This window comes from Heptranchias perlo, chromosome 26 (assembly GCF_035084215.1).
Source record: "Heptranchias perlo isolate sHepPer1 chromosome 26, sHepPer1.hap1, whole genome shotgun sequence".
In the NCBI taxonomy this organism is placed as follows: Eukaryota; Metazoa; Chordata; class Chondrichthyes; order Hexanchiformes; family Hexanchidae; genus Heptranchias; species Heptranchias perlo.
In genome coordinates, this window is record NC_090350.1 from 35,490,447 (window position 1) to 35,507,876 (window position 17,430).

Consider the following 17,430-nt stretch of genomic DNA (forward strand, 5'->3'; position numbering starts at 1 on the left):
ATATGTTGAGAACTGACCAAATTTGTTGAGGTAGAGGGGTTTGAGTTGTGGGAGTTACAATGTAAGACCCTGATGGGTAAGGCTCAAATGGATAGATGTCCATCGGTTCTGCCCACTGTGCCCAAGGTGTCTCCAGGGTGAGGTGCCATGTAAAGGTTGGGATGCTTTCCCATGGGGAAGGAGTGAGAGAGAATCACGGACAGGGCAGTGACCTTGGTTCAAGATTATACATCTCCCAGTAATGAAGAAAGCAGATTTTCTACACCTCATCTTAGTCCATAGATGGTTGCAGGACCTCGGGAGGCTAGAAGATGCTGAGAAAATGACATGGGTTTATAAAGTTGCTGTAGGATGGACAGGTTCGAGCAAGGATTCTGGTTAACTTTATCTTGCAGGGAGAATTTTGCCAGGACTGGGCATGACTTCATCCACAGCTGCATGGAATAGTTCACTTCCTAGCTGCAGCTCAGTGTCTTGTGGGGTTGGATTTCAGTGTCTTTTTATTTTGTGCAAAGCGAGCGTTGCTCTTGCTGGCTTACTGTTAGATTTCCATCATCATATTAAAGACTTTAATCCCTTTTTTCCTTCTGCTTGTGCAGGTTCGGGGCGGACTCTGCGGGAGACTGTTCTCGAGAGTTCGCCCGTCCTCTCGCTGCTGAATGAGAGTTTTATCAGCAGCTGGTCCCTGGTCAAAGAACTGGAGGATCTTCAGGTAAATCATCAAAGAGCTTGAGGAGAGTAAATAACGAGCTGGATTAGCGCTGGACTTGTATAGGGAAAAATTGGAAGAAATATTTTAATTCAAAGAATTATTAGAAAATGAAATGAATGAACACAAGTGGCTACAGAAGCTGAAACATTTTAAGAGGGAATTGGGGGAAAACATTTGGTGCAGTAAAATATTGAAGACTATGAAGAAAGAGCAGGGAAACGGGATTACAGTAGATAGCACTGGTGGAGCTAGCACCGAGCAGCACAGACAAGATGGGCTGAGTGGCCACCTTCTGCACCAAAAAAACATGATTCTAAATGCATAAAAACAGTGATCTGGGCACAAGTTACTTTTTGGAGGGTGAATTTGGGTGGTCATTCACTAATGGTTCTTCAGTATATGGGGTCCAACTTTAAACCAGAAAACACTGACCGTATTTAGTCCTTAAGAGCTCTGGTGACAAAATGATCCTAAGAGTTTTTAGGACTTTTCCACTTGAGAGATGAACTGACGCTCCATTCCCCATCGATTTTGAGTTTTCCTCAAATTATTGAAGCTTCTCACAGTTTAACTGATTTGTCAGCACTGTATTCATAGGTGACTGTGTGCCTTAGATATTTTCCTGTGTGAAGCAGACTGTGCAGGGAGACAGCGGAGGCTTTAGTGTGGGCACGTTCAAGAAGGAACTGTGTGGGTTCTTTTGCCTTTAACCCAGCGATCGATGCATTTCTCAGTAGATCCAGATAAAATAACTTGACAGCCAGTTATTGAGAACCCTCGGTTTAAACTGTGTGGCGTTGTATTTTTTCATTCATTCTGCAGGGCTGTACATCAAGTCCCACATCCGTTGATCCTGACTGTGCAACTCCAAACGCCATTTAAACACTCAATCAACATTCTCTTTAGTCAAGCTGAGCTAATGTATTGCTCTGATTCTTAGTTTAAAGATCAGGAGGACTCTTTGCATTTCTTTTAAGAATGATATGCTAAATCTTAAAAACATCACCAAGAAACTAGTTAATATGAAGAACAAAATATATTTTGCAGTAATTCAGCCTCTTTTTTTTCTTCTCCTAAATTCTGTTCAAATCACACCTCATTCTGTGCCTAAAAAAAAGGCAGATGATTGTTCCATTAGTGTCGCTTTACAACAGGGATTAACAGATGTGTGAGAGCAGTCTAGGTCGACTGCCTCCCCCACCTCATTTTATCCCCTGTAGGGAGGCACCAGGTTTTTCTGCTTGGTGTCTCCCCCACCCCCACCCCTCTCCCTTCTCCATTGAGCTGCGAACTCGTTTGGGAGACGGTGGACATGGACACAAGCTGAATCACACTGTGGTGCAACATGTCTCTACGTCCTGCTGTACCACAGGACCACCCAGTAAGACCTGCCCTCAAGGATAACATGGCACGAAATCACTGTGTGCGCGATATCAGTAACGATCATGTCTGTATGAAATTCCTGTGTCCTCAATTCTAACGAAGGCGCCATTTAAAATGGGCAAATGGCTTTGTTTACGTAGCAGATTTCATACAAATGCGCTAACACACTCGATGTGAGTTCAGCCCCAAAGCTGCCTACGGGAAGTTTTCCTCCTGACTTTTTGATGTTTAATTGGACAGTCAGTGCATGAGGTGGAGGAGGGTCATGTTTTGCGATGGAACTTCTTATAGGTGGACGTAAACGTGTTGCGGGTTTGAGGATTTGATGTGCTTATCCTCCACAGAGAAACCAAGAAAATGAAGGGCATGCCCGGTTAGCCAGCCTGCATTTAGAACACTACAACTTTCCTGTTGAGATGATAATAGCTTTACCAAATGGCACGGTGGTAAGTCCTGTAAACTGTCGTGGTCAGTTCAAAGCTGGGCTGGTAATTGGGTTTATTTTGTGAGTGTTTCGATCCAGGGCCATTGAATTCCATTATCTCTTCACTGAGGGGAGAAAAAAATATCAAGGACTCTCTTTGATGAATAACCTTTTTGAAAAATATCTAAACATTTAAAATGGTCATCAAACAGTTTATACTTGGGAGTGGCAGTCACACCAGGGAAAGTGAAGTATAAAACTGTCTGTGTCGTGATATTCAGTCACTGCATTGATATTCTATAGTAGTTCCTTTTGTAGTTCCTTGCGACAGCCAGCTCACTCTTCAGAAGCCACCTGACGTGGAAATAAGAGGTGCTCTCTTTTTAATGAATCCCTCCCCTCTTCATTGTTTTCCCCATCATCTCCTGAAGGTGTTGACTCGATGCATTATTGCCATGCAGCCCTGTAGTCCCTTGGTGCCCAATCTTCATGTGTGAGCCTAGAAAATAGAGGCTGCTCTTAGGTTAGGATAGAGGGAGCTTTACTCTGCATTTGGCTGTGCTATATCTGACCTGTGAGTGCCTGATGCTGACACCGGGTGCCTGGAATGGGAAGTGTGCACCTGTAAACTATCATCAGAGCAGGGGACACCCGTGGCAAGTGTCAAACAGGGGAATTAACAGCATTCTTTCATAATGGGTAAGACCGTGGAATACAGAGGAATATCAGGAAAGACTGAACGGGCTGGAGCTCTTTTCTCTAGAAAAGAGAACTGAGAGGTGATCTGATGATAAAATTATGGAGGGGTTAGATAGGGTAGACGTAGAGAGGATGCTTCCAGTTGTGGGGGAGACCAGAACTAGGGGTCATAAATACAAGACAGTCACTAATAAATACAATAAAGAATTCAGGAGAGTGGTGAGAATGTGGAATTTGCTACTACATGGAGTGGTTGAGGCGAATAGCATAGGTTCATTTAAAGGGAAGCTAGATAAGTACATGAGGGGGAAAGGAATAGAAGGATATGTTGATAGGGTGAGATGAAGTAGGGTGGGAGGAGGCTCGTGTGGAGCATAAACACCAGCATAGACCTGTTGGGCTGAATGGCCTGTTTCTGTGCTGTAAATTCTGTGTAATATGTAATTTCCCAGCACTAACATCCCTCACCTTCATGAGCGTAAGAAAACATTGGTTTATATAGCTGTCCAAACGTGCACCATTTCAGAGGTATTTTATAATTGTGTTCATGTTTTAAGTGGTTACCTGATTGGGAATCACAGCTGAAAGAGTGATCAATGTTGTGGTCAATTGTATTTGGACGATGACTTATGATTATTATTGGCAGATTCACCACATCAATGCAAATTACTTCCTGGACATCACTTCAATGAAGCCCGAGGAGATGGATGGAGGTCTCTTCACTATTTCATCACGTTTCGAGGACCCCTCAGCTGCAGCTTACGTCACATTTTTGAAGGAAGGGTTGGAAATGGCAAAACGGTTTGTACCGTCCTAACTAACGGAAAATCTAGCTGAATGAAACTCTGACCTATCTCACTGTTCCGCCCCTGCACATTTCGACCGTTTTGTTGTTTGGTTTTATACTGTTCACTACACATCGCACAGAGAATGCAGCTGCCTGGATTTCACAAAGCCTCACCGAGGATAACATCTGCTTATTGAAAACCTTCCCCGAAATGGACTGTTTTCATTCGTATGGCGTCTGTGATGCAAAGAGAGGTGATGAATATCCTTCCATCACACTATATCCTCTTGAGTACGGTTCTGTATTAATTACTGAAAAGGAATAGATCAATTAGTTATTACTTTGGGGGGAGGTACCAGTGAGCATTAGTAGTCTGAACAGTCCTGAACCACGACTGGTGTATCTGAAGCCATATCTAATGTGATTTTAGAGCTTGATTTGGGAACATGTCATTCATAGCATTGGTGGGTTTTATCTCTCTCCTCTAACCCCATTTATAATCGGGGAGAGAAAATTCAATTGTGTTTTTTTAATATTTTGGATTATTTTATGAATATTGTCCTACATTTCCACCCCTCGTTCCTGGTAAAGATTGATGGGCTGCTTTTCTCCTCCAGTTACTGATAGGCACCAGAGCATAATGAGGCACTTCTATACATTTCATATTTGGACTATTCCTATCTATAAGGACAGTGACCCCTGTGTGTCGCTCTCCCTTTTATGTAGTGCTGGGCTCCGCTGTGGAATGGAAAGACCCAGTTGCTGAAAGCGTACCAATGTGGGACTCTCCCCACCCCCTCCCATTCACTTTTGTGAAATCGGCTTCCTTAATCTGAGGGTGTGTTTCCAGACCCACGTTATCATGGGTTTACAATGCCATTGGTTCTTAAAGTCTGAGGTCTTAGACCATGAAGTGCAACTGGTGCAGGGAGCCCTGTGCATCTCCCATCAGCTGCACTCCTATAATATAAAAACGCCTAAAGAGATTTGAATGATTTCCCTTGCCCAAGCCATTTTTGATCTCATTAATTGTCTGCTCCTTGTTTGAAGAGGGAGTGTTATTCCTCATTGTGAAGATTCAAACTTTTCACATTGAATTACATCTATGCATTGCCTTCACTGTAGCAAAACTTCCAAGCTTGATTTGCAAAGTGGGACAGGGGGCAGGAATTGGGAGAAGATTAGGAGAAGGTGGCCAGACATGGTCTCAAGAGATAGGTTTTGCCACTTTTATGAAGGTGAAGATTCAGATAAGTGCCGAAGACACACAATATAGTGAATCTGGGACACACGATGCACTGCATACCTCCAGGAATATAGCACATATGTGATACAGGATCTGCTGTACGCTCATAGAAGCCATGGGTATCAGAAACCCGTTATTTATTTTGTTTGATGAAAAATCATAGAATTGTACAGCACAGAAGGAGGTAATTCAGCCCATCATCACTGTACTGGCTCTCTGAAAAGAGTCATCCACTTATCCCCATTTCCCTGCCCTGTTACAATTTTCTTTTTCAAATATTTTTCTACTTTCCTCTTAAAAGCTGTTATGAACTCTGTTTTCATCACTTTCTGGTAGGACATTCCATGAAGAAACGTCCCTCTCTGTCAAAAACATATTTCTTTTGACCTCTCACTTCATCCTCTTGGTGATGATCTTAAACTCATCCCCTCTAGTTATCAACTCACGGACTAATGGACATGGGCTTTTCCCTATTTTCCTTATTAAAACAAATTATAATTTTGAACCCCTCTATTCAAGCTCCTCCAAGCCTCCGTTCTAGTGAAAAATCTGCCAATAAACTCAGTAATAAGAGTACATGTATGTTTTAAAAAATGCGGCTGGTTCTTTAGCAATAAGGGCAAGTTGGAAAGTCTGTTGGCGTGAAGCTGCTTTTATTTTTTGATCTATCCCTTTAAGGAGCAGGCCACCCCTCCCCCACCCCAAGGTCAGAGACTACACTTCACAGCAACCTCCCATTTCCTGTGATAAGGACATGAAATGAACACAATAAACCGTAACATGACTCCGTGGAAGGAGATGGTTCCTGTCTTTATCTGAAATCCTGTACACCTGCTTTAAAACCTGCAGACCCACAACTTTTTAATTTCAGAAATTCGTTATGCTGGTTACGTAGATAAGAGATGGAGCCTTTGTGCTGAGGAATGCTCATTTGCTGCAAAAAGCATCGAGTTCTGATGTTAGAATCTCTTGCATTAATTTAAAAACCCTGTTACAGCATTATTTTCATCTTGAGAAATGTTCAAAATCATGAAGGGTTTTGATAGAATAAATAAGGAGAAACTGTTTTCAATGGCAGGAGGGTCGGTAACCAGAGGACACAGATTTATGGTAATTGGCAAAAGAACCAGAGGGGAAATGAGAATTTCTTTTTTTACGAAAGGGTGGAGGAAGCAGATTCAGTAGTAACTTTCAAAAGGGAATTGGATATTTACTTGAAAAGGAAAAATTTGCAGGGCTTTGGGAAAAGAGCGGGGGAGTAGGACTAATTGGGGTAGCTCTAAGAGCCGACACAAGCACGATGGGCTGAATGGCCACCTTCTGTGCTGAATGATTCGATGGTGAGAATTGTCTACCCCGTCTTGAAATAAGATTTACATTTCATTATCTTAGGAACATAGGAATTACCAGACTCAAAAAGACCACGGTCCACCTAGTTTGCCTTCTACCATCCTGGTAGTCGCAAGGTACAACGATAATGGAGTTGTTGACTAATCACAGCAATCAATCTCTATCAATTAGTCTACAACAGACCCAGATATAAAGCGATGAAAACCCCAGTGGTGGAGAGTTTTGGGAACCATAGGTCAAAAGTCACCTTTTTCCTCCCAAGCGTGCTACACTTACCACACATCCTGTCTCAAATTACTCACATACTGTATCCCAAAATGTTATTTTCTGAAAGAAATCTTACCTAATTTGCATGTGAATTAATCAATACTGAGTGCTTCCATCGTCTCCCTAGGGAGCCTGTTCTCTGCTCATGGATAGTATTTTGAAGACATTTTATTTCACCGCACTTGACACTTTCATGTAAAAATGGGTCATTGGCTCACGTTCCTGTGGGCATTTTTACACTCTGTTGTATGGCCATCGGCTCCTTTATCCCCACAGCATTGTACAACACACCGATGTGGATTCTACTGTAGGGATGAGGGATTGGGTTTTAGTAATGTAAGCACGTGGTACTGGCCCTGTGCATTGGCCCTCCGTGTGGCTCCATATAAAAACGGAGCCCAGCCAGCCGAAGCAGTCCAGCTGCTAACGTGGGGTATGAAAGCGGGAGAGCAATGGGTAGACATCGCTGTCCTGGAACTGGATGAAGTACCAGGTGCAAATATAAAAGCGCAGTCAGTCTCTCTTGGAAAGCCTGAACAGCTATTTTTAATATGGCAAATGTAACAGTGCATCAAGCCATAGGATGTGATCTGCAGATAGCCATTTGACACGTGCTCCAAATAATATGTACCAGTCGCAGCTGAAATCTGACTATCCCAATGCTGTACCTATGCAAAACGCGATCGATTGTTTCTCTATTTAAAGCTCTATTTTATCAACTCTACAATATATTTATAGTAGTAAGGAAGCAGATCAATGTATGTAGGTTTGACTTTTTGTACATTTTTATACATTTATAGCCTGGATTTTCCAATCGGCATTATTTAAATGCTAGTGGTGAGACAAAATGCGTTAAAATAACGCCTGTTGGAAAATCTAGGCCTGTGTGTACTATATATATATATATATATATATAACATGAGTTAGACGAGATGAGCAGTGGTCGAGGGTGGTATGGGTCCTTTTTTTCTGAGGAGCTGCATTTTGTGAAGGCTTGGCCTCAAAGCCTGGGAAAGGACTGGGTTTAGCCTGATGTCAGTTCGTTGCTCTTCAGAAATGATTGCCTCATCCCGACCTTCACTGAATTAACTGTGTTTGTCTTCTGGTATCTAGATTTTAACTTCAAAGGCCTTTTGATGTGGTGTTCTTATTTGTTTGCATTGAATGGCCCCAAATGGAAGAAAAATGAGGTCAGTCAGGAGGTACCAAAGTGTTACTTTAGAAGCATAAAAAGCCCCAAAACAGATTAGCGTACAGGAGGCTCGATGATTTTAATTTGAATTGATGGCCAAAAAGACTTGTATCCTCTGCCGTTCATGAAAATGACTGGTCCCGTCTCTTGTGTTAATGATGCCACCCTTGGCAGCCTGACTCTGTATGTGCCAAATAGGACCACCATGCTAGAGAAGAACAGTATAGCCTCAACAAAATGGCTGCATTCTTTCATTTCTGCGTTCGAAAGCTGTATTTTGGTGGTTTCTTCCAGCTCAGAATAGTCCTGAGGAGAGGGAGGAATTTTAAATGTATTAGGAAGTGCTTTTGGTTTTGCTCTTGCTCACTGTGGAAAAGCATCTCTCCAATTCCTAGATCAGCAGGACTGGCACAGATTGGATGCTGGTTGTGTTTGGAGATTTTCAAGTGTGTACCAGAGTTCCAACACTCCATGGATTTTGTTTTTGTAACCTGAAATATTAATGTATATTAATTGCTCTTTCAAAGAGCCAGCACAGACACGATGGGCAGAATGGCCTCCTCCTGTGCTGTACCTACCATGATTTATTTTTAAATTATACTGGAGCATGAAATGTCTTCTACATTTCTACCAATTGAAAGACTGTACCAATTAACTTTACAGTTCTTTGGGCTCTCTCTGAAGCAGCAGTAATATAATTATACCATAACCACAGTCAATAATGTGCAGCTCCCAGCTTTATGGACCCATTAGTAGTTTTATTTCTACCATTCTGAGGCTGTACTGTTCTTTTAAACACAAAGTGTACTCATCTTCAGTTTTGACCCATGGATGAAGATCGTAGTTGTCTCATTTGTCATGATAATTAGCAAGCATGTCATTTGGAATTTGTAATAAATTTTTAAAAAATATTTTAAGTGTTTGTTATGGATTTATGAGATTGTCGGGATTTCAGTAAAGTTTATGGTGGATGTGTGAAATTGTTACATTTCGTCCACTTGAAGTGCAAAAATCACCCAACAGTACAATCAGGTCATGGAATTTGTCCTTCCAAATGCGCGATTGTAAGTTAATATAACATTGGGCCTGATGGTTCTGGCCAAGTGTGAAGTTGGCTCAGTTGGTCACACTTGCCTGCGAGTCAACAGTTTGTTGATTCAGGCCTTAATCCAGGACTTGAGCATACAATCTAGGCTGAGACTTCAGTGCAGAACTGAGGGAGTGCTACGTTGTTGGTGGTGCCATTTTTAAGATGTTAAACATCAGCCAGTTTAGATGGACTTAAAAGACCCTGTGGCACTATTTGAAAAACGGCAGGGAGTTCTCCTGGTGCCCTGGGCAACACCACTTTAAAAAAAAAACTGCTGCAACATTCACTTTTGAAGTAAAGAAATGTTTAATTGTTTTGCGATGGGTTTGAATTATTGAATTATGTCTTTACTGGTAATTTGCCTCCCTGTGATTGGACTACAAGCCAAGGGATCAGAACAATGTAGTTCAGGTCTTATGTGGATTTCTGCCTCGTACTCTGAGGGTAACACTGAAAGCTTGGTTTCTGAGAACACAGACGATCTATGGAGAACGTATTTACAGAATAATTCATCACTGATTTGTTACGTTATTTCTTTAGTGGTGTCGTTGGGATCATATTTTTGCAGTAAGATGCCTGGCTATCGTGTGTCTTCGGGCAGTACTTGAGTGGATCCCTGTCCATTTTGCACCTGCATTGCTATTTTTAGTGGAAATACCCACCCTAATATGGGACTGGTATGTAAATGAGTTGGTAATGATCTGAAGCCCTGCTTTGTCCTATTTTCCACCTCAGTTGAGCCCACTGACAAGCATAGGTGTATATAAACAAGTATCGATGGGGAAGTGGATGCTCAGTTAGGTGCATCCTTGGAAGGTGTTGCCAGCTTTCCTACCTTGCCAGACCTACTAGTTATTATGTGGAGATGCCGGTGATGGACTGGGGTTGACAATTGTAAACAATTTTACAACACCAAGTTATAGTCCAGCAATTTTATTTTAAATTCACAAGCTTTCGGAGATTTTCTCCTTCCTCAGGCAAATGTTTGCCTGAGGAAGGAGAAAACATTTGCCTGAGGAAGGAGAAAATCTCCGAAAGCTTGTGAATTTAAAATAAAATTGCTGGACTATAACTTGGTGTTGTAAAATTGTTTACTAGTTATTAAACATTTTGTAACATTGAGTGACCTTGCACCAATTAGTTGAATTGGCATTAACGGCCCTGGCCACCTCCATTGTAAGGAAGAGTATGTAATAGGGTACAGTGGTGACATTTGCTACGATTATATCTGTTGCATGTGTTGGAGTGCAAAAGCCAGCTGATGAAAGGATGTGCAAACCTAATCAAATCAAAACTGGAAACGAGACTGTTATGATCCTCAAGTGTGCAAAGAGTGTCTGGTCAGGCCCATCTCCAACTGTTATGGCATGAGGGAGAGGGGCATGGTTTCCAACTCTGGTTGGACATATGCCTGGAAGTTACATCAAATGACCTCAATCAAAAGCAAAATACTGCAGATGCTGGAGATCTGAAATAGACACAGAAAATGCAAGAGAAGCTCAGCAAGTCAGGCAGCACCTGTGGATAAAGAAACGTTTCAGGTCAAAGACCTTTCGTCAGAACTGGAAGATGTTAAGAGTTAAAGTTTTTAAGCAAGTACAGAGCCAGGGAAAGGGGGGCGGGGAGGGAAAGAGAGAAGGAAAGGTTGGAGGGCACGAGTGATTAAATGACCAAGGGGATGATGGTGCAAGGTAAGGAGGGTGGTAATGGGACAGGTTAAGAAACAAAAGATTGGTCAGGGGTAGCTCTAAATGGCAACAGCAGAACCATTACCAGCACTTACTGTCCAAAAAAGCAGCAGCAGTGGTTATGATCTGAAGTTACTGCGACCAATGTTGAATCCGGAAGGTTGTAAAGTGCCTAAACGAAAGATGAGGTGCTGATTCTCGAGCTTACGTCGAGTTTCATTGGAACAGTGTAAGTGGCCGAAGACAAAGAGGCCGGAGTGTGAGGGGGAGGGGGGAATTAAAATGGCAAGCGATCGGCAGAGCAGGGTCACCCTTGCGGACAGAGCGGAGGTGTTCAAAGCGATCCCCCAATCTGCATTTGGTCTTCCTGATGTAAAGGAAACTGCATTGTGAGTGGCAAATACAGTATTCTAAAGGAAGGAGTGTTTGGGGCCCTGGACAGTGGGAAGGGAGGTGGTGAAGGAGTAGGGTGTTATTTTTCCTGCACGGGAAGGTGCCGTGGGGAGGAGAGCGGGTGTTGAAGAGTAGACCAGGGTGTCACGGAGGGAGCGGTCCTTTTGGAATGCTGAAAGGGGAGGGGAAGATGTGTTTGGTAGTGGGATTGCGTTGGAAATGGTGGAAGATTAGGACAAGGGGGGACCCGATCATGGTTCTGGGAGGGAAGGGGTGAGGGCCGAAGTGCGGGGACTAGGACGGGACACGGTTGAGGGCCCTGTTAACGACAAATGGAGGGGAATCCTCGGTTGAGGAAAAAAGGAAGCACTGGTGGACCTCCTGCCTTCAACCGCCTCCATCCTCCAGTCATTGGTCGCCCAACACACCCTTCCACACTGTGCACCACCTTCACAGCCAATGGGAGAGCGAACAGACTCTTCATTACTCAATTGGATGGTTCGTCACTGTCAAACAGCCTTTTTACTCATCTCCAATATTTTTATAATTAAAACAGAAATGTTCAAAAAAAATTTAATGTGCACCATTCTCCCCCCTCTCCATGACACCTTCCCGTGAAAGCACAGGAAACAACACCTGCCCCTTCACCACCTTCCCACTAAGATATGTGGTAGTACTCCTACTGCTGCCTCAGCTACGATCAGGATAACCCAATTAAAATACACATGGGGTCATTGTACATTTAAGAGTGCTAGAAGTTTATTTTTCTGCTAGTATCATGATTCATAACATTAAAAATACTATGACATGTTTTAGATATCACCATTAACAATACAATGTGATCTATTTATGACACCAGCAAGGCTTTTACGATGAACTTAAGCTAATAGCTTCACTACACACATGAACAAACACTTATACCATAAATATTTAATAATCCTCAAAGCAAACACATGCCAGTTCTCATAGGTAGCAGCATGAGATTTTAAGGCCACGTAATAAACATGCAGTAGCATCCCATTGTACGCAGCAGGTTGGGATAGATTAAAAAAAGCCCCTCGGGGCCAAATTGACATGTAACAAGACTGATATACAGGTGCGTAGTGACAAGTCAGAAGTAAATTGCGAGTGGGTAAACTTGCTCCTCCCCATACTTCAATTGGATTACATCAGAATTGCAAGTGAGCAGACTTTACTAGATGTGGCTGAATATTCCAGCAGCAGGCTAATAATTCATGAACACTATTTAAGACTGCAACCTCATTTACATTGGCAGTGCACAACCATCTTTCAAGTGACTGAAAAGATAAATACAATTTAAGGAAGCCCTGAGCTACCATTGACAACAACGTTGCATCTGCTCTCACTAGCAGTTAATTTGTTACTTTCTTGGCTCATGCAGTCGTCCTCACTAAATTAATATGCCCAGCTGCAGACATGATGCTGCACCCAGTATAAAGTGGTACTGGGAAGTCCTGTCCTTTAATCTGAAATCGGCTCAGAGCTCTCATCTCATGCATTTATCAGTAACATTTTCAAGAATGCACATCAGCAGTTAGACGCAGGACATGACAACAGTTATCGGAATGTCCACACTTCAAGATCCTGCACCTTAAAATCTTCGTTTGTGGATAGAACGACGTTGTTAAATGTCGTACAGGGGTTGCTTCTTCCATGATTGAGATCTTCATCCAACCATAAACCAAAATGTCCACTTAATAGAAGAGACACAAACTTTAGAGTTCAACACAGAGGAATCCATCATTCTTGAAAAGGTTTCACGGTCAGTCGAGTTTAGAAATATATTTAACATAAGTTAGAAAAGGTATCTCCTTCTGCTGTTTCCAGGTGTTGGCTCCTTGCACGTGTGCATTCACATTCCAGCACTAATCAATAGATTGATCAGGGCTGGCAAAATTTATCAGCGGCAAAAAAAAAGTATTTAAATGATGGAATAGTTGAGCAGAGTCCCCATAGTTAAGGGGAGGTGTATTCTACATCATAAAAATATTCAAAGTGTTTAGGGAGAGACAATTTTACTGACTGACTTCTTTCATCCCTTGTGTGTTTGTTGGTTAAATACAGCCTGCAGGTAGGAAGTGCACGTGTGGGGAAATTCCACAACTGGGATATGAATGGGGAACGTGGGCCGCTCTTTTCCAGGTGCCCCATTCTAGTGGTGTCCTGAACAGGATCGTACAAATTACAGCACAGAAAGAGGCTATTGAGCCCATTGTGCCTGTGCCAGACAGTGATAAGTGAAAAGGCAGAACATTCAGAATGGAGAGACAGCAATAAACACTTTCACTTTAAAAGGAAGCAATTAATAGGAATATTTGCTGAGACAACACTTTGTCCCTTGTGTTCAAAAATGGAACAGCTTCAGATTTGTGGTGACAGGTTACATGGAGACTGCTCCATTTTAACCACTATTCTTCACCAGAGCTGTAACTGACCTGTACAATCACTATTAACGTGGATTTAAAATACAATTTTCAAAAATTCTGAACTTAGGCCAAAAGGTTATCTAAATATATATTTTTTCCACATTAAACAGGAGATTACTCCAATCAAAAGGAATGCTACCTAGGCTCTCCTTCCGCTTTGACTCAACCCACACATATTAAAATCGGCTTTAAGATTGGATATTCTTCATTCAGATTGAAAAATGCAGCACCTGCAGTCATAAACCGACTCAGGCAGATGTAGGAAGAACACTGCCTGCACACATCAAAAACAACCACCTTCTCAAATGGCAGAAGATAAAACTGTGCCAGAGTGTGGACTGGGCATCAATATTACACTATTTGTAGCAACTGAGGGGAAGCTAGATAAACACATGAGGGAGAAAGGAATGGAAGGTTATGCTGATAGGGTGAGATGAAGAGGGGTGGGAGGAGGCTCATGTGGAGCATAAACACCAGCATAGACCAGTTGGGCTGAAAGGCCAGTTTCTGCGCTATAAATTCTATGACTAACCAAAATCTCTGCAGAATATTATAAAGGTCTTCAGTTATGGTTAGTGTTCAAAGGGTTCTGACTACTTTACAGTATAGGTAAAATGTAAAACATCATTGAAAGAGAGAAGGCTAATACAAGAATAAATAATTTTTGCACCTTTTTTGCTTTTAACTTTGTGAATAGCTTATTGGAGAATGTTTACACAATTCAAATGTGGAGGAATTAAAATCAGACAATGTACAAATGTTAAGAGGAGCATGTATTTAAAATGCAATTTTCAAAAGTTCAGAATTTGTTTTAAATCTGTTGACTTCATTTGATTACAAAAGTTGTTGATCTGAAAACAACCATTCCCTGTTTAGAAAGGAGAGTGGCAAATGTTTTTCCCGTTTAGATAAAATAGTAAGTTAATTTGTGTTAGGATCTAGATGATAGAGAAGTGCCTGGTGTATTGAGTGGGAAGTGTTTGGATCCTGAAGCTTTCTACTTTTTTTTTGAGCTGCAGGCACTTTTTGAACCAAGACGAAGTTATCTCCCCCTGCCCCACCCCAACAAAAGGTATAGAGTTCCTTTTATGAAAACATACCTTCCTCCTCCTATTGCTAGTGAGTCCAAACTTCCTTTTATGAAGAAAGAATTCTCTCCAGTCCATTGGAAAATCTGGAAAAACATTTACAAATCAGCATCTGCTCAAACAAAAAATAAACTGGTTATTTGGAAGGAAACAAGAATCAGATAATCTTGAATACATATAGGATCCTAGGTTTTCTGATCAGGGTACGCAGCGCAAAGATGTAGTGCTAAACCTATACAATCATTGGTTAGGTCACAGCTCGAATGGTGTAGAGTTTTGGTGCCTTACTTTAGGAAGGATGTCAAGGCTGGGGAGAGGGTGTAGAAGAGATTCATTATGCTACCAGAGATGAGATGCTTTAGTCATGAGGAGACTAGAGAAACAGGGATTCATTAGAAGAGAGAAGATTAACAGGAGATCTAATGGAGGTGTTCAAAATTATGATGCATTTTGATAAGGTAAATGGAGAAAAATGTGTCCACTGGTCAATGAGTTGATAACTAGAAGGCATAAATTTTAAGATCACAAACAGCATGCATGCATAAATAAATAAATAAAAAATCTGAAATAAAAGCAAAGTGCTGGAAGTACACAGGTCAGTCAGCATTTTTAAAGAGACAGGTTAAAGTTTAGCGTATTACCCTTCCTCAGAACAGAAAGGGCCTTGCACCTGAAAGGTGAACCGGCCTTCTCCTTCATGGAGATAGAATGACCCGCTGTGCAACTCCAGCATTGTGTTTTTGTTAGAAATGGACAAATCAGTTTTAAATAAAAGCACAATATTGGAAAGACACAGGTTGATAAGTATATGCAAAGAAAGATGTTAATATTTTTGCATGTAGACTCTGTCAGGACTGTTAGTCTGTAAAGAGAAATCACAGGTTTTCTGTACGTTCTCAGCACTTAAGAATTCTACATTTACAGCTTTTTTTTTGTGCTCCCAAGTCGGTTCGTGCTGTTCGAAACCAAAAGGTTGTCTGAATTGTGGCACTTTAAATTTGTTTTGATCATTTTATTCTGATCCTTCACCTACAAAATAATGAAACTAAACGTAGTGATGCACAAGTGGAAAACTGACCAAAAAGCAGCTATCAAATCAAGTCCAAACAGCCCACTTACTCTGGAAGACATGCCTCGGAGACTTGTGTTGGAAGATTGCAATTGACAGACACTTGGTTTCTCCGACCCAGTCAGCTACACTGATATACAATGACCGGTCCTTCCCTGCTCCGGCAGCAATGGAGGAACTGATTTTCATGAGTTGCCGCTGGGTCCTTGTTTAAAGGGGAAAGAAAAGCATGGAACCAGATTTCCCTACTTTTTAATATGATGGGAGCAGCAAGCCTCTGATTTTCAAACAGGAACACCAGGTAAAATAATGGGAGTAGAGTGGTGCACAGAGATCACAGGTCACCAAACAGCATTCCCCAGACCCCCTTAGTAAATAATAAAAGGGCCTTTTATGGTGCAAGGTCCATAAACTTGAACTCATCCCAGAACTCTGCTGCCCGTATCCTAACTAGCACCAAGTCCCGTTCACCCATCACCCCTCTGCTTGCCCGACTGACAATGGCTCTCGGTCCACCAATGCCTCGAATTTAAAATTCTCATCCGTGTGTTCAAATGCCCCCATGGCCTCGCCCCTCCCGACCTCTGTAACCTCCTCCAGCCCTACAAGCCGCCGAGATCTCTGCACTCCTCCATTTCTGGCCTCTTCTGCATCCCCGACTTCTCTCAGCCCACCATTGGTGGCCATGCCTTCAGCTGGAATTCCCTCCCTAAATCTCTCTGCCTCTCTCTCCTTTAAGACGTTCCTTAAAACCTACCTTTGACCAAGCTTTTGGTCACCTGTCCTAATGTCTGCTTCTTTGGCTCTGTTAATTTTTGTCTGATTACACTTGTGAAGCACCTTGGGATGTTTTACTATATTAAAAAGATATTATAAACGCAAGTAGTTGTTGTAAAGCTGTTTATACAACTACCAGTTGTACACTGCTATTGAAGTAATTTCCATATAAAACTTAGTATAAACCCAAGATAATCATAACCCCTCCTTCCTGGGTTTCATTATATCATCTTTCAGATATGATTCATTTGGAGAGACATTTAAATTCAAAAACATAAATGATTTATTATTGCTTTTAAATAAAAAGACAGCTCCACAGATTTCAAGCCCATTTGAACAATATACCTCACTTGATCAGAAATGTCATTTATAACAGCTCTCATGTTATATACATTATGCGTTTGTTGTGATTTTCATGCTGTATTTATGCTCAGAGCAGCATAACTTGAACATAAGCTCCAATCTCACTGTTTCAGCTACTCAATCTCCACTGGTAATCAGAGAGCAGCGTGATGTGTCAGTTCTCACCTAACAGCTGGAGGAAACACAGTGGGCTCAGTTATGATGTCCCCCATCATTAAATAGCCTGCCATCAACTACCATCCAAGCTTGAGCACATTTTTTTTTTAATTGCCATTTGGGTGCAGTACTACAGGCTGCCAGCACTCTTCAGACCACACCCAGCAAGGAGGCAAAGCCTTTAAGGGAGAGGGGGAAAAAAAAAGGAAATCCAGGTTTCCATTATGATATTCAAATTGTTCATAAGGAAGATTGTAGATAGTAAGATTGGAGCTTATGATCAAGTTATGCTGCTCTGA

General features: G+C 41.8%; 2 protein-coding genes across 8 annotated transcripts in view; one reads left to right on the forward strand and one right to left on the reverse strand.

Annotated features, from left to right (window-relative positions):
* The window catches only part of selenon (selenoprotein N), a 30,504-nt gene extending 14,461 nt beyond the window's left edge, over positions 1-16,043 (forward strand). Inside the window, exons 10-13 of one of the 2 annotated variants that reach the window (XR_010967325.1) lie at positions 600-712; positions 2,440-2,541; positions 3,865-4,259; positions 13,789-13,868. Coding sequence is in view for 1 of the 2 variants with exons in the window: in XM_068006771.1 (XP_067862872.1) it covers positions 600-712; positions 2,440-2,541; positions 3,865-4,019; positions 13,789-13,858 (440 nt within the window). In the remaining variant the exon portion in view is untranslated. Of the gene's footprint in view, positions 1-599; positions 713-2,439; positions 2,542-3,864; positions 4,260-13,788 lie in introns of both variants that reach the window. The other variant, XM_068006771.1, reaches the window with a different exon arrangement.
* si:ch211-15d5.11 (nuclear receptor coactivator 7) overlaps positions 11,966-17,430 on the reverse strand; it is an 87,629-nt gene continuing 82,164 nt past the window's right edge. For all 6 annotated transcript variants that reach the window (XM_068006768.1, XM_068006769.1, XM_068006765.1 and 3 more), the window contains 2 exons: positions 14,779-14,852; positions 11,966-12,945 (listed from right to left, as the gene is read on the reverse strand). In XM_068006768.1, the coding sequence (XP_067862869.1) occupies positions 12,810-12,945; positions 14,779-14,852 (210 nt within the window). In that variant the 3' untranslated portion in view covers positions 11,966-12,809. The remainder of the gene's footprint in view (positions 12,946-14,778; positions 14,853-17,430) is intronic.